This window comes from Danio aesculapii, chromosome 7, assembly GCF_903798145.1.
Source record: "Danio aesculapii chromosome 7, fDanAes4.1, whole genome shotgun sequence".
Classification (NCBI taxonomy): Eukaryota; Metazoa; Chordata; class Actinopteri; order Cypriniformes; family Danionidae; genus Danio; species Danio aesculapii.
In genome coordinates, this window is record NC_079441.1 from 68,160,417 (window position 1) to 68,187,349 (window position 26,933).

Here is a 26,933-nt window from a genome sequence, read left to right on the forward strand (position 1 = left end):
TAAATATATATTATGTAAACACAACTTTTATTTTGTATGCGGATAGTCACTATTACTCATTAATCAACACTTTGTGTATTGCAAACTCTAATCCAACTTTTAACTCACTTAAAATACATTTCCACTCTAGTGTGCAGGTGCCCTGATCATTATAGGGAGATGACATGCTTTTATCAAGGGGGCGCTGTACTCAACATGTATACAAAAGTGAGGTAAGGATATGATTTGATTAATTTTCACACATCCGTAGAGAGAAGGAAATGCAGAAGCTTACTACCATCTATTGGAATGTAGCTCAAAATAAACCCTTCAGTGCTGTTATCGATGAAAAATCAATGCCAAATTGACCTCATATCTAAAAAATAAAATAGTTGCTATTTTATACATCCCCACCCAAAAGCTAAACTTGCATCGATAAACGGTTTATGCAGCAGTGATGCAATAGCCGCATTTCCACTATCGGGCCAGTACGAGCCAGGGCTTTAATCGGGCCAGGCCGGGCCAATAGCCCGGGAGGTTGAGAAATGAGGCCGAAATCATGTCGCGTTTCCACTGTCGGGCTAGTTGCTCGCAGTGCGTCACGCAAACACCGCCCCCAGAACGTCCCCCGAATCAACCGTCACACAAGCCGTCACACAACCCGCCCACTTCAGCGGGAACAAAAAACTCAAATTATAACCACAAACACAACCTGGCATCACTACGAGAGCTGGAAGATGGAGAACACAGAAGCGATTGCTTTTTTACTGTTTGTGGTCTGTTGGTGTAAGGCCAGACAGCGATCCCTGGATAAGGACATTCGAGTTCGGCGGCATTTACTTCGAACACAGATTTTGGCTGCAAGGCGCAAAAGAGCAGCCGAGCGACGAGAACGACGTTAGCAAAACAAATGTAAGGGAAGAAAGCATCTTGTCTCCTCTTTACCTGACAGGAAAACTCCGCCTTTGTACGTAACCCCGCCCCGAAGCCCCAGTTGGCCCTCCTTGGCCCAAGGTATTCGGCGGGCCGAAAAAGGCCGGACGCTGGCCCCAAGGAAGCCCCGCTTTGGCCCGGAAGTGATAGTGGAAACGCGACTGGCCTTGGCTCGCCCTGGCTCGCTCGCTTTAGGCGCGATAGTGGAAACGCGGCTAATGTTTTGTAGGCCTAAATAAGGAAATTCGTAGCATGTCGCATTTTTCAAAATAACTTCTTTTGTTGGCAGAATTTTCTGTTTTGGGTGAACTATCCCTTTAAATGCCTCTAATAAGATCTGTGGTTAATGGCCAACATATGTTAAAGTCCCATTCAAGACAAGTAAAAGCTTTAGAAATCACATCTCATGTCTTGTTTGTCTTGTCAAATATTTAGTTTGGGTTACCCACAGATCTTATTGGAGGCATTTAAAGGGATAGTTCACCCAAAACTGAAAATTCTGTCAAAAAAAAGAAGTTATTTTGAAAAATGCTGAAACTGGTAACCATTTTTTTTTGGAAAGCAATGATTACAGGTTTCTAATATTATTCAACATACCTTCTTTTGTTTTCAACAGAAGAAAGAAACTTGTAAAGGTTTAAACTACCTGAGGGGGAGTAAACAGTGGAATAGCTTCTTTTTTGGGTGAACTATCCCTTTAAGCAAAGCAAAACCGCCATGTAAACTCATCGACTTACTAGTTGCTTTTACAGCCTTACTGTGTTTTTAACAGCGCTCCTGCAAAGTATTCTAGCTCTAATTTGAATCCATTTTTACTTGCTGTGTTGTGGACAAAAACATAAGATGCGTGGTGCTTCATTTGCCTTTTTAACTATGCGAGTGATGCAATTAAGATGATGTTTGTTACATAATTCTATCTGCACTCTACACAACAAAATGCTGGGTTATTTCAACCCAAATTTGGGTAAAATATGCACAAACCCAACCATCGGGTTAAAATTGGCCTATTAATTACATTTAAATAATACCCAGCAGTTTAGTTTATCCATATTATACCCAGTGTGGGTTGAAATAACCCAGCACTTTTTAGAATGTAGCATCATTTGTCGCTTCGCCATGCACTTAAAAAAAACCTTCTTTGCTCTTACACTCTAAAAAACAAAAACAAATGCTGGGTTGTTTTAACTCAACGTTGGGTCAAATATGAACAAACGCATGCATGGGTAAATTTTTTCAATTAACTTTAAATGACACTTTTAACGGTTGGGTTTGTTCATGTTTGACCCAACATTGGGTCCTTGCTCTTACACTCTAAAAAACAAACAAACACTGATTTGTTTTAACTCAATGTTGGGTCAAATGTGGACAACCCCATGGTTGGGTTCATGTTTTTCAATTAACTTTAAATGACACTTTTAACTGTTTGGTTTGTTCATGTTTGATCCATGCTGGGTTAAAAAAACCAAACCTATTTAAAGAGAATCGTTAACATCACAGAAGCGACAGAACTAGGGAAGCACTGAAAGGAAATTTCTGGATGCACTTGGCCAAAAACTGAACTGAAAGTGCTTTCTAATAATTATTTATTATTTTATTAAATAATATAATTAAAGACTTTAAAATGTAATTCAACAACCTGAATTATACTGACATTTAAAAACACAAGCCACTAAAATAACCACATTTTACTGTCAGTGAACGAGTCGTGGTTGTAAAAAATTAAATATGCTAGACTTTGTCTGGACGCTTCATCTAAATCTGAATGCAACTTCATTTATTGGGCTAATAACTAAATTTTAATAATAATACCCAGCAGTTTAGTTTATTCATATTATACCCAGTATGGGTTAAAATAATCCAACATTTTTTAGAATGTAGCATCATCTCTCACTTCGCCATAAATGCGGTGCATGGAAAACCTTCTTTGCTCTTAAAAAAAAAAAACAATCAAACTTTGGGTCGTTTGAACTCAATGTTGGGTCAAATATGGACAAACCCATGACTGGGTTCATTTTTTCCAATTAACTTTAAATGACACTTTTAACGATTGCTTTTGTTCATGTTTGACCCATTGCTGGGTTAAAAAAACCAAACATTTTTTAAAAGTATCGGTCAACATCACAGAAGCGACAGAACTAGAGAAGCACTGAAAGGAAATTTCTGGATGCACTTGGCCAAAAACTGAACTGAGAGTGTCTTCTAATAATTATTTATTATTTTATTAAATAATATAATTGCACTTATTAAAATTTTTAAAAATGTAATTCAACAACCCAAAGACCAATGTCTCGGATGCGGCACTGGGGCCAAAATGATGATAATAATGGGAAAACTGAACCTGAATGCAACTTCGTTTGGGCATAGAACTTATTTTATGCAATAATCCACAAACCAATTAAAACATTGTATTAAGTTTTGTTGGGCAAATCAGGGTGATGCAAACTTCCAGGTTGGCCTACAAAAACCATTACTAATTTGTGCTAACTTGTTACATTACATTTTGGTCTTTGGGATGCCACAAAACTTGGCTGGAAGTTCAGACCGCCCTCAACAGCACTGAAGGGTTTCACGTTTGTGATGAGCCAAATGGACACACACATCTCCCAGAGAACAAAGCTTAAGACAGATCAGAGTAAAGTTAAGACATCGGGAAGGCACAAACATAGCATCAGTTTCTCTTGTTTTACAGTGCACGGGGTAGTAGCTCAGTTCCTAATGAAAGCAAACTCAGTAGAGTCTCCGCCGCAAACGATTCAGATTTAATCTCGATGAGAGACGGCTGGTAAGGCAGTGCATTTGAGAAGACTGAGAACAGTGCACCATTGCTGATGGGGAAAGAAACGTACAGCACCAAACAAGCGACACTAGATAAGCTTCAAGTCATGTGACTAGGTAGTGAGATAACTAACCACTACCATAAAGGTCACCAAGCCTGTGGGTTACAAGAGAAAAAAATATATAGAATGCTCAACGATATCAGACGCGTCTTGAAATGTGAACAAACCACAGATAAACTGGTGAGTTTTGAGTGTCGAAACTGCATTAATAAGCATAGGGTGCTGACTGAGTCTCTACTGCATAGCTCATGCTAAAGCTGTATCTTTCTGCTAATTCGAGTCAAGTATTGCTTCAATTCAAACCTAATACTTAAACGATGGAATAGATCCTAATTTGTATAACAAATAGTTTCATATATATATAGATTTTATTTCCCTGGAACAACCTAACAACTTAAACCAGTCAAAGCTGTCGACCAACCAACTTTGCCCTAAAAATGCTTTAAAATTAGCAAACCAAATCCACCTGAATGGCTAGAGACCTGCAGTCCAGAACAGGCCGGTTAAAGCAGTTACTATTTCAATTTAGGAAGATTTTTCTCCGGATGGCAATTTTGGACTGTTCACTCCAGGCTGGCTTTTCCACAATGAAGTGATTAACAACAACAAAACGTCCTTCTAAAGGGGTCCAAAGTGCCACAGAAACGTTCTGGGACAAAGGGGACAGGGGAAGGAAGAAATATCATGAACTAGATTTGACACCAGAGTATAAATAGCACGAAAGTGGGACTCCTTTTAACAAGGAACAGGATGTCTCCAAACAAAATACCAACAGACGACGTTCATGAAATGCTTCATAAAAACAAGTGATTTAAACCAGTCTAGGGTGATCAAAACCCAAATACTCTCATACTCGATAGACACATTGCCATTTCTTCATTTAATTTGAATCAGACTTGTTGGTAATGCTGAAACGCAAGGACTATCCCGTGGGATAAATGGCTATTGGACCATTAGAGGTTTGAGATAGACCATAGAGGTTCGAGAACTGCAAAGACATGTGGTATCGTTGAGGTTGATGCCGTCTGAAGGAAGTCATGTAACCAGTTGAGTGCTAGCGCTACACTTACTTAAAAAAATATATTATATTCTTTACCTAAAAGCAACTTCTCTTAAAGCCTTGAGAGACAGTGAGAATCCAAAACGGTTTAACTAAATTCTAGTCCAAACACGGAGAGCCCAGCAGGAGCCAACAACACAGAAATATCAAAGGTCTTGTGAAAGAACTAGGGCCAAAATTAAAAAATAAACAGTTGCATCTGATTAGTAGTAAGAGGCATTAAAACATTGAGGGAAAAGAGAAACCATACATAGAGAACAACAACAAAAAAGCGGGAATGTCAGGCTCTTTCTGGAATGCTGTTTTGAAATAAAAACATGAACATCCTAATGTTTATGATATTTGGTCTAATTGCACTTAAGTCATAATTTCAATCCATCTGAAAATGTTCAGTAACTACGAAAAGTGAAACTGCAGCATTTTCTCTTGGCTAATGTGTAAACAGTGTCAACCTTGCCTGTCAGTTTCTCAAGAGCTGAAACGCCACCAACAATACTCAATACTTCAAAAACAACACAACCATTTTCCCTTCATTATTAAAGAAAATAAACAATAAAACACATCATATCTGATTCCTGTTAAAGAGTCAGTGTGAATCAATCGAACTTATCTGTGCAATACAAGACCTGCAGTACAAGTTTTCAAAATCACTCGTGGGTAATATTGCCAAGAAGAGAGACAGAACGCAACACTGTACAAGAGTTCAACAATTACTGAAACCAAGTAAGAACCTCAGCACAAACTACAAACGGGATTAATAAAGCTAGTTCCAGAGATGAGCTTATGGTTCAACACCAGTCCCAACCAGGGATGATATGATAAGTTTCCAAAAGCGATTAATTTGTCCATCCAAATGTATGACCTATGGAAAAGTTCAGGACCAATTAAATGGGTCCCCCCCAAAAAAAGTGAGAAATTCTGCAAAAACTCAAGAGATTTGCATCAAAATGCATCATTATTCTCTCTTTAATCGATTTCAAGGTTATTTTTTTTTACTGCACACGGCGCTCTAGGCTAGTTTTAAACAGCAGACGGTGCTCTAGGCTACTTTTAAATAGCAGACAGCGTTCTAGGCTAGTTTTAAACAGCAGATTGGGTTCTAGGCTACTTTTAAACAGCAGACGGCGCGCTAGACTAGTTTTAAACAGCAAATTGGGTTCTAGGGGTAGTTTTAAACAGCGGACGACACTAGGCTAGTTTTAAACAGCAGATGGCACACTAGGCTAGTTTGAAACAGCAGATTTGGTTCTAGGCTAGTTTTAAACAACAGATGGCGCTCTATGCTACTTTTAAACAGCAGATTAGGTTCTAGGGATAGTTTTAAACAGCGGACGACACTAGGCTAGTTTTAAACAGCAGATGGCACACTAGGCTAGTTTTAAACAGCAGATTTGGTGCCAGGCTAGTTTTAAACAGCAGACTGCGCTCTAGGCTAGTTTTAAACAGAGCACGACGCTCTAGGCTAGTTTTAAACAGCAGATGGCGCTCTAGGCTAGTTTTAAACAGGAGATCTGGTTCTAGGCTAGTTTTAAACAACAGATGGCGCTCTAGGCTAGTTTTAAACATCCGAGTTGCTCTAGGCTAGTTTTAAACAGCAGATGGCGCTCTAGGCTAGTTTTAAACAACAGATGGCACACTAGGCTAGTTTGAAACAGCAGATTTGGTTCTAGGCTAGTTTTAAACAACAGATGGCGCTCTATGCTACTTTTAAACAGCAGATTGGGTTCTAGGGATAGTTTTAAACAGCGGACGACACTAGGCTAGTTTTAAACAGCAGATGGCACACTAGGCTAGTTTTAAACAGCAGATTTGGTGCTAGGCTAGTTTTAAACAGCAGACTGCGCTCTAGGCTAGTTTTAAACAGAGCACGACGCTCTAGGCTAGTTTTAAACAGCAGATGGCGCTCTAGGCTAGTTTTAAACAGGAGATCTGGTTCTAGGCTAGTTTTAAACAACAGATGGCGCTCTAGGCTAGTTTTAAACATCCGAGTTGCTCTAGGCTAGTTTTAAACAGCAGATGGCGCTCTAGGCTAGTTTTAAACAACAGATGGTGCTCTAGGCTAGTTTTAAACATCTGAGTTGCTCTAGGCTAGTTTTAAACAGCAGATGGCACTCTAGACTAGTTTAACCATACACTCAAATGCTTACATGGAAGAGCGCCAAGAGATTAATGCAAACACAGCTCACAAGGAACACATTTGAAAATTTGCTTAACTTTCCTAACTTTATTAATGAATATGATCGACTGATGTGGTATTTGCAAGGAATTGCATGCAAGCAGTATACGGCTTTTTGTAAAGCATACAGCGCCATCTATTGTTAAAAACTAAACTCAGATTAGATTCAAGAAAGAATTGCGACGCGTTTTGAAAACCTTAGAATTGTTGCAACATTTATGTAACAAGGCTCTAGAATTGACAAGATAAATAATGAACGACTTTTTTCACTAGTATTATATTATACCTGGTTAGGACATAGTGTGAGGGCCAGGATCTTAAACATCCTCATCAGTGGATGTTATAGAAAAGCTCAATTTCGCATCAGTCATCTCTGAAAACACTACCGATCAGAAATAAAATGTGCCTAAATGGAAGTTTTAGGGGTAATTGCATGCCTTGAATGAACTCTTGTAGTAACTGTTAGAATGAAGATTATCACAAAGTAAAACTGCATCATCTTAAAAAGAATCAAGAGAAGTGCAGGATAAGGTTAAAATGGTCTCTACATACAGAGTGCAACTGCTGCACATAGAAAAATAATAAATCAAAACACGAGGAGTAATATATCTTGTACGGGATATTGGGAAAGAAATAAACATGAGAAATGTGTTCTGACACAACTATTGCTTTGATTTCAATAACTGAGCAGGGTCAGTCCACACCCAACAGCAGAGAATCTACACTTGTGTGTGTGTGCTAAATGCTTCCAATGGGACGACTTCATTTAAACCTGCATGCTTCAGAGCAATAATCCATTTCCACAGGAACTAGCCATTCGTAAAAGGCTACAACCTGTTCCACATTTGGTCTCAGCTTACCAAGCAGGGTTGTTTTTGGCTGACACCACATGTTGCCTCCGGGAATGGGCACAACCATGTAGGATTTTTTTTTTAAAGTTCATAATCAGACTGAAGGATGCTTCCAACCATGAGGTACTATTTAGAGGTGGTTTTCCTAGGCCAGCCATACTTGGAAATGATAACTCCAATAGGTCGATGAGGAGAGATCACATTGAAACTGGAATGCAGATTCAGAGCCACTGTAGAATCAAAACTAAAAACCTCTGAGGAGTCATTAATGCAATGGTTAAGATGCATGCTAGGCTTCATCTGGAAATAGTTCCTGATTGTAGAAAGATTGTTGGATCAATTGATTGATGTGACGACATTGGGCAACTGTTCTCAAACTCCAAACTAGAAAGGAGTCCTCAGCAGAAGCACCCTGAGAAGAGGCAGAGAGAGGACGAGAGTATAGGAAAGTGAGGAAAAACACACCTCTAGAGAGAGACGTATTAAAAACTGTCCACGTTAAGGTCTAAGCCAATAAAAGTCTGGCGGCACAACAAGTGAACCAGTTAACGTTCAGAGAGAGAGAGTCTGTCTTTTAGGGAAAAAAGATGTTAAGCAATCTATCCTCTTTTGTCCTTCTTTAAAATATATGATTATTATTATTATAGTAAAGGCTTGTCAAGATTCTATGGCTGTATCCCATTCTTATCCCTGGCCTTTCAGAAATAAACATCTACTCGAGGAACCGCAAGATTTCTTTGCGCAAGTGACCACTGCCAAACATGACATTTCACCCACAGGAACACGCAGACAACGCAGGCTTTGGTACGTGATTTTACCAGATAAAGCTGCCCATGCATATCATTGCAAATGCTGACTACAACCTGGCACAGGTCCTCCACTCGAGACCAGAACCGAAGAGTAGGGGGAATCTTCCAATATGTGCAAAATCTCAAACATTCTGAGGCTACATTCTCTCCCCCTCCAACCATGCTCCCTCTTTCAAATCCCACTGACACTTCGCTCCCATAGACAATCTCTTTTTGTGTTGGCTGCTACTTGCCGGCATTCGAGCGTCCCTCAATAGATAGTTTGACCTCCTGAGGGATAAATGATGGCCTAGAGGAGCCAGAGGCGGCAGCGGAGACTAATCTTCCCTCCTCATTCTTGATGCTGTATCTTTGGAAGCCAGGGGCAGACCAGCGCCTCTGGGATGCGGCTCCCACTCCAGGAGCATGACCCTCGGTGTGCAAATAGTAATTGCTCTGGCTATGCGTGTGCTCTGCTGAAGTCCTGTTTGGTCTGGGGGGCATGTCAATGTGTCTGGATCCTCCAATCTGCATGGGCTCTTCCTTGTCTCGTTCCCTCTCTCTGTGGATCTTTAAGTGGCTTTGTGGCCGAGGTGTGTGCTGGGGCGCAGGGGGGCCCATAGGCTGAGGTGTGGCTCCTGACGTGGAGTTGGCTTTGGTGGGAGTCCGGGCCAGCACTTGCTGTGGTGGTTTCTGCTGTGATGCAGCTTGCTGCTGCAAAGTCACGGACACACAAACATCACCCACTTGCAAATGGTGGCAAGTGAGACCATACAGTTGCGCAGTCCGCTCAGGGCTACAAGACGACCAACCCTGTCCGTAAACAAAAAACGGGTGTTCAGGGGGAACATCTATAGTCACTTTGCTCTGCTGCTCCCCTACATTGAAATGCAGTGCCACTAGGCCGGGACGCTGTTGACTAGCACGGATGTCCACCACCATACTCGAGTCGATCTTTAGACCGCCACTCATTTCTGCGCTCCGTACAAAATCCTGAGTCTGCAGATCTTCCACACGCTTGAGCTCTCCTGTAGCCAACTGGATAATGGCGCCCTTCATGAAGTGCGATGGGCCGGTGCCTGCTAGCAGAGGAGCTTGTGGAAAAGCACCAGCAGTTGGGGCAGAAATTGGCTGCTGACCCTGTTGGGGAGGTGGCTCTGCCACTGCTCTCTCTGGGAGACAAGCTGCTGCATCCATTGCTTTTGTATATGTTGCAGGTGAGGCAACGATAGCTGCTGAGGCCACATCATTGGGTTGATAATGCTGCTGTTGTTGGTGATGATGATAATCCAATGGTACGAGAACAGGCTGTCCGTTGGCCAGGATCACGGCATGGCCTTGTTGAACAATCTGCTGTTGATGAGCTCTGGATTCAGCAGGATTTAATGCATATGCTGTTCTGACTTCGCCCGGAGTCTCTCGGCTCCTCTGAGACAGGTTCAGAGGGACGTGCGCTGCTTCCTTGCGACTTGAGCCGTGGACAGGAGAGGCAAGTCGTCCAACCACCTGCTGGACCTATAAAGGAACCAAATGTAAAGTGTCATTTTAAGCACTGTAAACCAAAGCATTTGGAATAATAGTCAGAAATAAATATATTTATTTTTAATTGGAACAGTTGGGCAAAAATATTAATAATCCATGTTGCTTGCACGCGTTTTTGATACAGGACTTAATCTATGAAATGGAGGTCATACTTGAGATGGACGGAACGATAATTAAATTATGATTTTAATATAAAAACAATGACATTTTTAGTTAGACAGACGACTTGCACAAAAATGCATATCATTTTTACAACATTCAACAAAAATATAAGTGTGTAATCTTTTGATGTACACAAAAGGCCCATTTCTCTCAAATATTGATCAGACATATAATCTGTGTTAATAAGCCCTGCTCACATTGTGCAATTTCAGCTATAATTTGGTCAGAGACAAATTTGGCATATCCTGAAAGATTCCTGTAAACCTAGGCTAAAATCTGCAGTCGACAACTTCAAACCACCACTGGGAAATGTCAAAGCTTTTTTTTTCTGGTTTATTATTAAGCCGTGTTGTAAGCAAAATTTACGTTACATTGTTAGATTGTTTATGTTTGCTTTGAGGTATTATTTCAGAATGTGGGATACTGAAATTGTCACAGATTATTGATGTTAAGTTTTCTTGCATGTCCATATTTGGCATGGCTTGATTGTTGTTCATTCTGACACTGACAACTAAGATCTTGCAGTCTGACAAGATACAATCACATAGGATTACTTATAAAAATAAATATATAAATAAAACCACAGTGCGAGCTGGGCTTAAGTGAGAACTTCCCCTTTCCAGAGATAATCAATCCACTTCACATTTGTGGCATATCAAGATGCTGATTATACAGCATGATTATTGCACAGGTGTGCCTTAGGCTGGCCACAATAAATGTCACAGTTGTGCAGTTTTACTGTAATGCTGATTGTAACCTGTGGAATGTTGGTCCACTCCTCACCTTTTCATTTTTGAGTGGCCTTTTATTGTGGCCAGCCCTGTGACCTGTGTAATTGTGACTGGATTACCTCAGGAAAGGAGAAATGCTCTCTAATTCACATGACTGTCAAAATCATCAGATCGCCATTGTTTTCACACTGCATGACTGTGTAGTGTTCTGTTGCTGCTGTGTTCACACTGCAGGATAGATTAGTCACAGGAGGAAACACACTGCATGCCTACAACAGAAACAATCGCTGTAAACTGTTTCTGGCTCGCAAACGAGAAGTGATAAGAGCTGAAGATAACATATAGGATCACAGTCATGGTCAATAAATAATTTTACAATGTGCTGCTCCTGTGACAAATATTTCTGTTTAATGTTATTGTAAAGCTTATTTATTCTGATTTCGTGGTCTATAACCACGCAGCTCTGTGTCTTGCTCCCTGATTGGCTGTAGGTCATCACCAATGTGTAAGTTTAGTCAGAACACTTTCACATAGCATGATTTAGAAACACGACACATCTGTGATTCCCTCTGATCACATCTCTGAGTAATTACACTGCACGATTGCTGCTTGTGTGAATGAGCACCAATTTGGTTTTGGGCATTTGCTGGCAATTTTTACAAATCCTGTCGGCAAGCAAAAATTGGATAAAATCATGCAGTGGGAACTCAGCATAACACAGATATAGAGAAATGTGTGAACAAAATGACATGTTACCCACCGGTCCTACTGTACCCAACCTGCTTTGACCTGGGATCGAACTGCCGATTCTTTGCATGGGATTCGGTAGCTCTAACTAGGAGGCTAAAGACCACGGCCTCTAGCGTCTAACCTTTTTTGAGGTCAGAGGAGTGAGGTTTACCTGCATAGCACTTTGCTAGCTGGCCTCCGTTACACTCACGCCTCTAAACCTCACCTCCATCCCGGACGAGCCCCCATGAAACCATGGTCTGAAGCCTCCTTGTTAGAGCAACCAACTGCAATGCAAATAATTGCCTATTCAGTCACAGCTCAGACCGGGTTGGTCGGGGGGGGGGGATCATTTGATAACTTTGGGGGCTTAGAAACTTGTGTATCAAATATAAATTAGTGGACTTGGGGTTAGAAATGAATGAAAACTTGACGGAACTTGCTTTGCACCACAAACTGGAAGGTGGTAAATAGATGGTGAGACTAGCCTTAAAGTCACAGCTGATTTCAGTATAAATCAAAAACCAATCTCTGTTGGTTCTAAGAAGTAGCAGCCGGAGTTACTCAATCTTCAACACACCCAGAGAGGAGCTAATAAAGGAAGGAAGTGGTGTAACTGATGCTGCTGACTCACAAGAATTGCTTGAAAAAAGGCAAAACTCTGAAAATGCAATAAAGGGGATGAAACAGGAGACCGATACTTAAATATATATCTGTAATATAATATAAAAAACTGCCTACCGAAACTGACCAAACATATTTAAAGCCCATTTCTGGTGATATTGTAATTACTTCTGAAGTACTTCCCATTTTCAAATAGTTTTTCAGGCATTGTTTTTAGCACAGCCATTTGGTCTGGCTCTATTTTGACATAATGCTCAATTCCCCAATCAATTTCTGATTTTAGATTGTCAAACTGCTGTAAAAACGAATGGGAACTATACGTTTTATTTTAGCAAAACAATGTTCAATGTGTTTCTTTTAAAGGCGGTTTATTTTAAACGGGTGACACATTGGCAAAAAGTACACATACTAACACGTCTGCTATGATGTGATAATGAAAGGGACACCAAAAATAAATTCTCTCATCATTTTATCATCATCACTCGCCCTCTTGCTGTTTCCAAACATGCATGAAATGAATGAAATCTGGTAAACATGGAAGCCAGTGTGTGCATCACATGCTACTACAAACCACATTGGTATTTGTGGATGTTACACACACAAAAACCAACGAGCTTGTGTTTATCAAATGGCATGGAATTCATTATGCATGCGTTTTCATGCTAATAAAAGTCTAAATTAACACAGTCCATCAAATAAGGCATTGGCATCTCTTCACAAAACAACCCACTGAATTATAATGGCTTCCCTTGACCTTAAAGTTGACAACTTTGAGACGTAACTGGAAACTAATGGGGTATACACAGAAAAACTTTTAATTTTGAGTAACCCAGTTCAAGCGATTCCAGTAAACTGCGTTTAAAAGTCAGTGATCTTCACTGCTTGATTGATATACAATATAATGTGGGCCTCAGAATGTACAAGCACTACATTTTGCCTTTAAAATATGGAAATTTATTTGACCACAGTATTTTCAATTGAGTTTCAGCGCTCGTCTGCTGTTACTGATGGCTCTTGCATTTACATGATCTTTCATCTCGTTTTGCACTTGAACAACTAAACCAGGGGTGCCCAAACTTTTTCTACTGAAGGGCCAAAATCCAAGCTTGATTGAGAGCTGTGGACCAAAAGTAAATATAGCAAACTGCATTACATTAAAGGGCACATAGTTTACCTCTTTTATGATTATATATTAATATTATGGTTCTTCTGAGTGTGCCAGTTTAGGTTCAGTTTAAAACACAATTCAGATTTTTTTATTATAATGTGTTAAAAAGTGTCATGTTGGGGGCGTGTCCACAGTTCGCTGATTTATGGGTGTGTTGCTTCACATGTAGATTAGTTTCGGCTTCCCGCCAACGTAACAAGGGGGCGTAACAAATCATTTGTGTCTTTGTACAGTTTTACAGCCAACTGTGTGCTAGTTTCAAGTGCCGAGCTTGTACACAGAAACTAATAACCACGCACACTGAATTAACTTTGACTGAGGCACCGGATGCGTCGCTCGAAGCCGCGACACGGCACACCAGACACTCTCTGTAGCGCGGCAGAGACATGAAGTGTCCCGAATCGTCGCGCCACGCATTTTTGAATTCTAAACATAGGTTTCTGTAGCGGTTCACGGCGCCCAGCCGTCGACTTGAGTGTACCCTGATAGAAACCTATGTTTAGAATTCTAAAGCGCATGCTAGTTAAGATCACAGGGAGCTTCTGGGATCGCGAGAAATGCAAACGGCTGAAGTATAAGGTAGACTCAATGAGAAGTACACATGTTTGCAAACCTACCTAAAGATACAACCAATAATTCTGATTAGAGCGATAATGTGGAGAATATTGCTCTTGTGTTGAGCCCAATGAGCCTTGCATCTAAAAATAGAGCTAGCGTGTTCCTTTAGTGATATCGCTTCGACTCACGCTGAAAATGGCGAACGTGAATCAACAAACTGAGGATATGATGACGCGCCTGTCAATCAATATTGGTGGGCGGGGGACCGCACTCCTACGTAAAGTTGCGGTCGGTTTGAAAACAGCTCCAATTGGTCCACAGTTTTTTATGTTGTTAAATTAAAAAAAAAAAAAAGCACTGGGTGTGTTTATATCACCCCAATATGACAGTCTATACACCATACATGCACATATGGCTGTCCAAACAGCTTGAAAAGTAGATTTTTTACCATAGGTGCCCTTTAAAGTTGCCATGGGTAAATACTAAAAAGAAAGAAAAGAAAAAATTACTTCAACCGTATTTACTAATGGATTTTAGAAAAATATATATATTAATTTAATGAACTTATTACAATAAAACCATAAAAAATCCATTTATAAAACACGAGTTCAATGCCACATACAGTAGTCACCTGCCTTTGCCTTGATTTGCACGCTGATGTCTTCTGCTGTGTCCCCTATTCGTTAAGTGACTGCATGTACATTTTTAAAAAAATCAGATTCATTTACAACATTTAATTAAACATTCAATTTCAGTTTGCTTTTTTGTAGCTCAACAATGAAACAAGCAAAACAAAAGGTTACATTAAAATAAGGGATGGGCGATGTCGACCAATTTGGAATCGTACGATGTCTTATTTAACATCGCGAATGACGATGGCATCATCATCGTAGGCGCCGGTGAATTATTTATTAATGAATAATTATTAAATTCATAACGAATTATTTATTTGTAGCCAACATTTTCAACTACCTGACCCGCATGGTCTTTGTTTTACCCATAACCAAATCATAAATAAATAAAGATTATTTAAACACAAATTACCACCTGTCAATCACTTTTCCGAGGGACTCTGGCATGAATAGGCAGAGTGATCTATGTCGTTATAATGCCGTCGACAAACTTTGTTGGTAAAAAAAAAGGTACACAACCAACAGCAACCAACCAACAGTGTCAGAGGTTTTCACCACAATTACTAAGTACAAGCGTGAAAGCGAAAGATTGAAGCAGTGTACTGACGCTGTGACACGTTACCTGATAAATTCAAAAGACAGAAGAGTCGTTAGATAGAGACACGATTAATTAAATATCACGTTTAACAACTATAGTGAGATGCGATCCAGTGGTACGTCCTTGATAAACTGTCCGACATACACTGCTCACTGGGCTGACTGCTGGAACTCAGACGCTGCAGCACGTGAGAGAGTGTGTGTGTGTGTGTGTGTGTGTGTGTGTGGTCACGTGATGTGCGTTTTCAGCGGTATAGACTAGTGTGGAAGGAGGGCTTTTTCAGAAATGCTAGGTAAAACGCCAGTGTGGACGTGAATCGTTTTCATTCTAAAATGCCATATGTCGTATTAGTGTAAACCAAGCCTCAGTGTGTATTTTTCGCGAGCGGGTTGCACCTGGGGCGGGGCGGAAGATCGCAATGCTGGCTCAGCATCGTGATGGCTATCAGCCATCGGCGATGGCATCGTCTATCGGCCCAACTCTAATTAAAATAGAAATGGGAATCTCTGTTAAAGGCATTCCCCAACCCTTCCCAATCATTTTCCCTCTGGCAGGCCGAATCAAAGGACACAAGGGGCCAACTAGTTTGGGCATCACTGAACTAAATGAACTAAGTCTGTTTTACTGATTACATTTTAATTACATTACAACATCGATGCTGTAAAAGGAACCGTATGAAATTGAAAATAGTCACATAGACCTTTCACCGGAGGTGTTTCGGTAGGGGAAAAACCCAAGCTTTGCATATACCCTATTCAGGTAGCCAGTGCCTCCCAACCCTGTTCCTGAAGGCACACCAACAGTACACATTTTCAACCTCTCCCTAATCAAACACACCTGAATCAACTCATCAGAACATAAGAGACTCCAACACCTGAAGTTAATGAATCAGATAAGGGAGGCATCCAAAATGTACTGTTGGTGTGCCTCCAGGAACAGGGATGAGAAACACTGATGTTTTCAATCACAACAATCTGACACCGCCATATACCTACCTCGAGATCAGTGTCAGGTGTGCTGCTCTGTCCAGGAGACAGTCTCCCCTCCGGCCTGCGGCTCTTCAAGCTCTTGTCCTGCTGGGGCTCCAACACAGTCGTCTGCATAAGCCGCACACTTCTAGCCGAATAAACTGCATCTTGATGACTCTCCCTGCCGCCGTGGTCTCGGTCTCCTCCATTCACCTCCCTGTCCTGCTCCAGGGAGCTGCTGTGTGGTTGCACACCCCTGACGGCGGGGTGGTAAAACACAGGCACGCCTCTCGAGCTGAGCTCTCCAGTCGGGAGCATCCCTACAGTCCCGATTGGCACTTGCGTTGCCGCTTGCTCAGAAGAAAGAACCAGAGGCGCTAACATTTTGGTGTATGCATGGGACGACACCTGCGGCTGCGGTTGGGACGAAACCACTCCTTCCTGAATAACTGATGGATATGGAACCAAATGCGGCTGCGAAATGCCAGACTGAGGCGGTATCAGGGAACTAGGAACAAATCCCGGAGGCACGGCGTAAGGGACCGCTGTTGGGTATGGAGGGTTGACAAATTGCAGGGAGGAATGTGGGAACGTGGGAGGGTAGGAGACGCTGGTGTGCTGCAACATCTGGGAGGGAACGGTGTAGGCATGGGTAAGAACGGGATGCAGACTGGTTGGCGAGTAGGTGCCAGTTGGCAGAGCTACTTTATAAAGCATGCTATACTGATCCACGGGCAGCCCGACAAGACCCTCGGCACTCTCCACTCCATAATGCACCCCTGTCTGTGCTCGCACCCACTCGCTGCTTTGGGATTCTGCGCTTGCTCCAGAGCTTTGTGAAGATAGGGCATCCTCACCACCTCCTCCTCCTCCTGCTCCTCCAGGCCCAATGCCACTGCCTCCCGCTCCGCCACTGATGCTACTGCTGCTGTTGTTGTTGGTGTTAATGGAGGTGTTGTTGTTGTTGTTAACAGGGAGGTCTCGCTTCTTGGGAGGGAGGCACTCCTGGTTGCGCTCGTGAACTGGCTTCATGACGATTCAGGATGAGAACGGGCACCGTTACTGAACTGATGATAGGACGGACCCTGACAGCCGCTGAATTAGCACCACTGGAATCCTGCTGGCCTCTTCCATCACCTTACCTGAATGCACAAAAGAAATCAGGCATAAATCAATCTATTTAAATTAATCATGTACAGAGTTGTACTCTTTACACGGGAAACTTCAAGTTTAGAGGGGACCTATGACACAGAAAACTCTTTTATAAGAGGGTTAAACAGTCGTGTGGCAACGGTGTGTGAATATCAGCAGCTTCTAATGATAAAAATGTATTAATTATATTTTTTATGGTCACAGTTTCTAAAAAACAGCCTGCAGAAACACACTCAGGGCTAGGGCTGGGTATCGAGTTCGATACTTTTTAAGCACCGACCGAACCATCTCGATACTGCCGAGTATCGAAAAAATCATTTTCGTTCGGTACCAAATTTCGATACCCAAGGGTATAATCTTGCAACGTCAGTGAGCACAACTTGGAGAAAACCTGCATCCTTAACGTGCCCGATCAAATGCTGGTGATTGGCTGCGCTGCGGCGAGGCTGTCTTGAAAATCAATAGTTTACGGCAGTTACGCCCACTCGCGCAGAGCTTGTCAAAGTGTCAAACAGACATACAAAATCAGTTAACTTTTAGCACTTCTTGCTCGTGCACCGTTAAAGTTTAAGGCTCCGTTTACACTGCAGATAAATGTGACCCAATTCCGATTTTTTGTTCATATGTGACACAGATCGGATCTGTATGATGACCGTGTAAACAGAAAAAAAACGCATGCATTCGGATATTCAGCGATCGGTTTCAGGCCTCCTTCATATGTGGAAATAAATCAGATATAAATCGGATATGTGACAATGCGACTGTCATGTAAACTGGCAGATCGATTTATTGAGGCGTTCTGTTCTGATCATCATTAAACTTGTGACAATGTGGTGCTTCTCCGCGGTTTAATGTAGATGGAAGAGCGTGTGTGGACATTCCGACCCGGTAAACAACAACAACAACAACAACAGAGGAAACATGGAGGAAAGTGGTCAGTCGCTACAATTCGCTCCCACCAGACCTGAGATCTCTCTCACACATTCCTCTGAATGATGAAGTACATCATACAGCATATAAACCATAAGCGCAAGCTGCGATGACGGCCATTTCCCACCTCCTCCGCCTCAAAATCATTTTAAAGTTGGGCGAACTTCGTGTTGTAACTTTTGCTTTTTGTTGCTAATTATACACTCACTGCGGGCTACACAGAACAACTTTATTCTCTCCAACAACACCAGTGCGCACACAGGCAAAGGCTATATCAACTACACACGCACACACACACGCGCATTAGGGCCATACCATTACGTAAACTGCGTGGGGGTAAATCTTGACTGAACCATTCACTGCTTATACTATGCTTCGCATATTCCAACGTGGCTAGTGTGGCACAGATGCTAGAACCCGGGTTTATGCATGTATCGTAAATTGTACGGCAAGTGTAAAGACATGAATTGGACATGGGTCACAATTAAAAGAACGTGTAAACGGACAAAAAAAATCTGATATAGGCAGTATCATATGTAAATGGAATTGGGCATCAAGACCTGACAGTGTAAACGGGGCTTAAGTTTTTGTGGGGTAAATTTATTAATCCTTTTTTGACCTAACGTACGCTGTGTAACGTTATGTACTGTTTCGATGGCTTTAAATACCTGGCTAAGTTGATACTAAAATGCTTTAAGGTTAACAGTAAATGATGAAGTTTACCTCACATTAAACTTGAAATAAAATAAAATAAATGTCCTTATCCTTGGCTGCATTAACAGTTTAGCTTTCATGTTTTCTTCACATTAATGTTATAGTCTCTGCTCCTGCTGACCCTGGAATTAGGAGACCATCAAGTGATAATCCATTTACACTGGCAGAAAAAGTACAAATGAACAAAGAAAAGAAAGATGAATGCCACAGGGCCGTTACAAATTTTATTGTTAAAGGTTTGCTGCCTTTTTCTACTGTGGAGAAAGATTAGATTTACTGGATATGCATTTTTCAATGACTAGAAAGGAACCAAATACATAGTCAAAATAAGTCCATGCAATATAAGTGGTTCAATTATAATTGTATGAAGCTGCAAGAATACTTCTGTGCGCAAAGTAAAAAAAATAACTTTATTCAATGATTTATCCATGGGAGGATCAGAAAGCTCTTGGATTAAATCCAAAATATCTTCATTTGTAGATAATTAATGACAAAATTTCAATTTGTGGGTGAACTAAACCTTTAAGCAGCAGTAAGCCTCACAAATACTTAATATTGATAGACTTAAAACTGCTTGAACTTTATTAAAACTGTTTGCACTAATATATTGCGTTAACTAAACTTTGTTCATTTTGTGCTTTTGTTCCTTTGTTTATTGGTCTTAGAGATAAGCCTGCTGTGAAATGTGTCACGAACATCCTGAAAAAATTATCTTGTTAAAATGTATTTCTTAAAATAAAAGTATCGGAAAAAGTATCGTTCGGAACCGGTATCGAATTCAGTGTATCGGTCTCGGTATCGAAAGTTTTGGAACGATACCCAGCCCTAAGTATGACATGCATTCAAATGTTTATTATACAGCAATTTGAATGTCTAATTTTTAAAGGAAAGTTTAGCCTTTTTGTTCAGTGCCGTATTGTTGTGATGTTATACTACTATATGGAAATTAACAATGTACAGTTATTCTCTTTGTTGCAGTAATTTCCAAGTTTATAAACAAGAGCCCCTTATCCCGTGTTAAAAAACGAATAAATAAAAATAAAGTAGCAATTGAATTACTTAAAAAAAAAAAAGGAGAGAAACACTCGCTCACACTAGGGTTGCATGATATTAGAAAAAAAACTGACTTGTTGTTCTCAATATATATTGCAATATGAATACAATTTCACCAGATGACTTGAATAGCTCTGATTGGATAGAATTCGTAATTTTAAAACGATTGAGATGATTTTGTAAGGAAATGCATCTTCAGAAAATATTATAAATTAAAAACATTAATAAATATAATAAAGCAACTTTACAAATGAAATAAACAGTGCTATTGGGATTTGAGGATTCTAACAGTATTCTGATAATGAAGTTGATTAATCAAATGTAAAATAGCACTGTATAGAATTCATCAAATGAATAATTAATTACAATACAATGTGGTGGAATGCTTTAAATTAGTTTAAAAAGTCAAAAAACAATTGCAAATGATAAACTTTTACTCTATTATGGTTAACCTTAAAAAAATTGTGGTGGCTGGTTACCAATGATCCCGACTCGAAACTGCACATCCTTCGAAGTAACTATTCCAGATGCAAACAATGCAGTGTTGATGGTGAAACAATATATATAGTAGAGCCTCAACTCAAACCTTTAACATTTTCAAAGTACCTTATTCTTATTAATCTTATTTTGTAACATTACGTTGAAAAAAAAAAATCACAGAACTAGTCCTTAAAAAAAAAGCACACAGTGACGACATGGTATTTTTAAGGTATGACTGTGTGCGTGATTTATGTTCTAGACCATAATGTGGAAGTGTCTGAGTAACTTCAAACCACAGGTCTTGTTTTACTCGAGAATCAAAACCTATTTTTCTAAAAACCCACTGGAAATCACCCAGGAAATCCACAAATGTACCTTCTCGTTTGACCTAAATAAACGCAGAGGATACCAGAAAGCAAAAACAACTGACTATAATATAAATGCCTTACAAGGACGAACATTATTAAAGCTTATTAGTGCAGCAACTGCAAAATTTTACTTACAGTTGAGTGAACATCTCAATATTTAAACAATTCAATCAAATCTGTGTATTATTAATGTGCATTTTACTAGGGCTGCACAATATATTGTTTCAGCACTGATATTGCAATGTGATCATTCGGAATAGACACGTCGCAGGATATGCAATGTTGAGTTTGTTTCACAATTTATAATTTGCATGCGTTTTTGATGCCTGTGATTGTATAATGATTTTAAAAGCATTCAGGTATAAGAAATTGTACCTTTAATTTCATTGAATTATTTTTATCATTCAGTTACTGTACTTGAATACAGTTACAAACGATAAAACACTTCATTTCAATTGAATCTTTTTCTTGAATGTATTTATAGATTATGCATGAAAATACTCACAACACATGCAAATATAGAAATGCACTGCAAATAACACAGACCACAACGAAAATGTGTCGAGGGACCCCAAAAAGTTTATAGATTGTTTACTAGATTTTATGGAGATGCAAATAGGAAACATTAATTCATCAATCTCTGACTAAGCAAGTGCATGAGAATACTCATAACACATGCAAATATAGAAATGCACTGCAAATAACACAGACTAGATTTTATGGAGATGCACTCCCACTGCAGAATCATCCCAATCCCGATCTAACGTTATAAATTCTTTCCAAATACAGATATTAAAGGGCACATAGTTGACCTCTTTTTTATGATTTAATATTAATATTATGGTTCTTCTGAGTGTGCCAGTTTAGGTTCAGTTCAAAACACAATTCAGATTTTTTTTCCACAGTTTGCTGATTTATGGGTGTGTTGCTTCACATGTAAATTAGTTTCGGCTTCCCGCCAACGTAACAAGGGGGCGGAGCCATGAGCTCACCCGCTCTGCGTTTGCAACAGAGTCTGACAGGCAGACTGCGAGAAGGAGCTGGAGTGAGAGGTTCAGCATTCAGTCGTACATGTACGACTCGGACACAGACCAAGCAGAGAGTACAAAATCATTTGTGTCTTTGTACAGTTTTACAGCCAACTGTGTGCTAGTTTCAAGTGCCGAGCTTGCACACAGAAACTAATAACCACGCACACTGAATTAACTTTGACTGAGGCACCGGATGCGCCGTTCGAAGCCGCGACACGCCACACTAGACACTCTCTGTGGCACGGCAGATACATGAAGTGTCCCGAATCGTCGCGCCACGCCCAGCCGTCGACTTGAGTGTACCCTGATAGAAACCTATGTTTAGAATTCTAAAACGCATGCTAGTTAAGATCACAGGGAGCTTTTGGGATCACGAGAAATGCAAACGGCTGAAGTATAAGGTAGACTCAATGAGAAGTACACATGTTTGCAAACCTACCTAAAGATACAACCAATAATTCCGATTAGAGCGATAATGTAGAGAATATTGATCTTGTGTTGAGCCCAATGAGCCTTGCATCTAAAAATAGAGCTAGCGTGTTCCTTTAGTGATATCGCTTCGACTCACGCTGAAAATGGCGGACGTGAATCAACAAACTGAGGATATGATGACACGCCTGTCAATCAATATTGGTGGGCGGGGGGACCGATCTCCTACGTAAAGTTGCGGTCGGTTTGAAATCCGCTCCAATTGGTCCACCGTTTATGTTGTTAAATTGAAAAAAAAAGCACTGGGTGTGCTTATATCACCCTAATATGACAGTCTATACACCATACATGCACATATGGCTGTCCAAACAGCTTGAAAAGTAGATTTTTTACCATAGGTGCCCTTTAAGCCATCTAGTGAAATTGTATTCATATCGCAATATGTATCGCAAAATAAAAAAAATATCACAATGTTAGATTTTTCCAATATCGTGCAGCCCTACATTGTACTTTATTATATAAATAATTATTATAACTTAACTATCACTAATATTAACATTATAGCTTTAAATACATCGACTACTGATGCTATTTCTAACATCACTTAACCTCATATCTGACAGAGCAAACCTCAAAACAAAAACCAAGCACAGCAACAGCCGTAATAGTTAATATAATTAGGCCTGAAAGATAAAGCACTCAAAATACATTTCTTCCTGGCTAACCGTATTGTGCGCATGATGCTTCTGTGATTCAGACACAGCAGATTCAATAAAGAGAGAGAGAAAATGCACATTCAAGCACAGAAGTAGTAGAAGCCTAAGGCACTTCTGGCCATGCTCACATAATAATGCGTTCAGAATTGCTGTATGATACTTACATTACAGATCTGTTTGCATTTGGTGAATCTGTGATCTATAAAACAATAGCTTTTTTTTTTTTAACTAAAACCATATTGTATCTGATCAGAAACTTCAGATTAATTGGTAAATGTGAATTAAGTCTAGATTGTTATAAAGTTGGCATCATGCACTTTAATTAATAAAAAGAGAAATGACACATGAACCACACCCAAAATAAAGGAATTAATAAAAAGAGAAATTACGCATGAACCACACCCAAAATAAAGGAATTGATAAATATACATATAAAAATGACACACGAACCACACCCGAAAGGAACAACTTAGATGCTATGTGCATGTTTACGTTCACAATTAAATCTACATATTTTTTTTAAGCAAAACTTCATCTTGACAATGTTAATCTTACTCTAAAAAGTTTTAAAGCTAAATAAACATATTTTGCTTTCATAAATGTGCATTTATGCATGCAATTCATTCCTCAAAGTGTGAGATATGAGGTCCATATCATATATTACAATGTTAGCAACAATGACTATTTTCATGGCAAAAACATTTCATTAATAAAATATACAATAAAACTACAAACAAATGAATACATACATTTAAAAATATTTTTGAAATTAATATAAGATGAAATTCTAACACTTTTGATATGGGGTCCAAAAAATAAATAAATTAATAAATAATAAGAAGATGATAAAAAATAAAATAAAATAATAATTTTATTTATATATATATATATATATATATATATATATAATATATATATATATATATATATATATATATATATATATATATATATATATATATATATATATGAAATGGATATATTTCATCATGTATAATAAGGGGTAATTGTATTTTTAGGGTTTAAGCATTTGTTAAGCTTTATCCCCATATAAAAAAAAATTCACACTAAATTCAATCCAGTTATGGATCTACGACAGGAGTTTATAGAAGCTACGAATTTAAGACAGACTTTGTTATGATGCATTTAGTAAAAAAAAAAAAAAAAAAAAGATGATGTCCCTAGAAAATAATTTCCAGTTAACCAAAAACATGTTACTATATTTCTAATACTACATGCCTCAAGCAAGTGGGATAAAATGCCCTGTCCAATTATCAAACAGAAAACATACTCATGTATATATAAATAACACTACTAAAATAATCTTTAATTGATGTACATTTTGCTGGCATAAACATTAATATATTGTACCTCATTTAATTTCTTTCTTTTGGATGGGATAATATGTGTTATGTGCACTGTAAAAGTCTTGCTGCCTTAAACTTTTAAGCTGAATCAAACTAACTTTTCTAGTCATCTCAATTTACATCAGTCAAACTGATGAAAAATATTAAGTTAAATTTTGTATAATTTTGAAAAATAGTTGAAGCCTGATTAACTTATAAAAATAAGTTAAAGCAACACAAATATTTGTTTTATTGACATTTCTTACATTGTGTTTTAGAGATATGCAAGTGCATGTTGCATATCAGTGTCAAATATTAATTTCTGTTCAGAACCTCAGAGTGCAAACAATAAAATAAAATATCCCAATTTCATAAATCAAGCACTGAATCGCTTATAAATAAAGTTAGTTTTCATGAAACCAAAACTTTGCACTTATGACACACAAATGAGGTAAAGTTGTGTTTATATTTGCACATTCAGACTTTCTCCTTAATGATATAATTTAAGAAAAGCATTCAAATTCATATTATCAGCCAATGATTATCAAAGTACACCGTTGCTCACAGTCAATTAAATAGTGCTAATGTTGTTTTGAAGTCATACATGCAATTTCAGACTGAGTATTCAAAGTAATGGTAAGCAATATAGGGAGCGCGTGACAAGCGGTCACTGTTCAAAACTTTTATAACTAAAATTGACAACAAAAACAAGCGCATTTTGTAAACATCACTAAAATGACACGTTTAAAAACAAATTGACGTAGATCAGCGAGTAGAATAAGGAAATTTGTATTTTGAGGGTTTTGGAGCATTAGAAAAGTTGCATTCCCTCATTAAAATACATTTCTCACATTAAATATATCCAGTTAAGGATCTAGGACAGGCTTTTATAGAAGTATCTGCAACTAATTTAAAACTGACTTTGTTTTTGATGGGTTAAGTAAAATATATATATTTATAATTTCCAGTTAACCAAAAGTATGTTACTACATTTCTAATACTTAATGACTAAAGCAAGTGGGTTATAATGCCCTGCTCACTTACCAAACGAAAAAAAAAACACTCATTTACACACACACACACACACACACATACATATATAGTTTTTTTTTTTTACAAAATCACCGATTTTTTTACGTTATTTCTGTATTTTCCATTTTATGTTTTGTATAACATTTATATGACGTTTATAATCCGAATTTAAAATGATCATTACTGATTTTATATATATATATATATATATATATATATATATATATATATATATATATATATATATATATATATATATATATATATATATAAAACTCAAATCAAATAATTAATTTACTAATTATTCAATTCATTGTATTTCTATAGCGCTCAACATAGAAGCGGCTTAACATAGAAGTGTAAGTAAATTGAAACTGTGTCAGTCCAGTTTTCAGAGTTGAGGCTCAGTTTAGTTCAGTTGTGTGGTGTGGTGTGTGTATGTGTGTATGTATGCATGCATGTATGTATATATATATATATATATATATATATATATATATATATATATATATATTGCAGGCATAAAGATAAATGTATTGAGCATATAAATATTTGTATATGTTTCTTTTAAACGTCAGCATAACTTGTTGTTATGTGTTTTAGAGATATGTTACTATGTATATTGTAAATGTATGCTGCATATCAGTGTCAGATATGATTTATTTTGTCTAGCAGAACCTCAGAACACACAATAAAAGTAAAGTATCCACGATTTCATAAATGACGCACTGAATCACGTATGAAAAAGTAAGTTTTGATGAAACGGAAACTTCGCCCTTATGACACGATTAACCTGATACAAACAACATTAAATAATCACGCGTTTTTATAAACAGACACGTTTAAAAATGTAATGACGTGGATCAAACAGTTTTGTGTGTCGATAATCGATATTAGCAATGATATCGCGTTGAAGCAAAACACACTTGAGATGTTTTTCCCCTGAAGACTCAAGCGTTAGCCAGCAGCTATTAAAGCCTTTAACTTCACTAGCCACACATTTCAGAGGGTAAACAAACTCGTCCGTTTGGCACAAAACTCTTCGGCGCGCTCTGTTCATTAATTCAAGCCTCACTTTAGCAGTCGAAGCGTGTTTGAAAGTAAAGCAGGAGTAAACGAGAGGCTGGGATTTTACACTGGACCGCCGCTAACGGGCTAATCGCGCTTCCCACACACTCAAAACAGCCGCTCCTCCGCCCGCACACGGCCGCCCCGCCACCGAAACACTCACCTCCGCATAGCATCGTGTCCACGACAGGCGAACATACACACTTCTTGCTGGAGCTCGTCAAATAAATCAATGGTGAAATGTGGGCTGGTGATATCTGCCCATTCCAGAGGCCAGC

At 38.9% G+C, this 26,933-nt stretch overlaps 1 protein-coding gene across 1 annotated transcript; it reads right to left on the reverse strand.

Moving 5' to 3' along the window:
* Positions 1–26,933, reverse strand: atxn1l (ataxin 1-like). The gene is made up of 3 exons (XM_056462399.1): positions 26,819–26,933; positions 16,364–17,478; positions 1–10,139 (listed from the first exon to the last, which is right to left on the reverse strand). Exons 2-3 carry the CDS (start codon positions 17,366–17,368, stop codon positions 8,871–8,873), a joined length of 2,274 nt encoding a protein of 757 aa, XP_056318374.1. The 5' UTR covers positions 17,369–17,478; positions 26,819–26,933; the 3' UTR covers positions 1–8,870.

What these genes read in the sequence shown, in the direction of transcription:
- atxn1l (XM_056462399.1), bottom strand. Translation starts at nt 17,368, where the DNA reads ATGAAGCCAGTTCACGAGCGCAACCAGGAGTGCCTCCCTCCCAAGAAG. An exon ending in CACCTGACACTGATCTCGAG is followed by an intron (nt 10,140 to 16,363) that starts GTAGGTATATGG and finishes GTTCCTTTATAG; the next exon opens with GTCCAGCAGGTGGTTGGACG.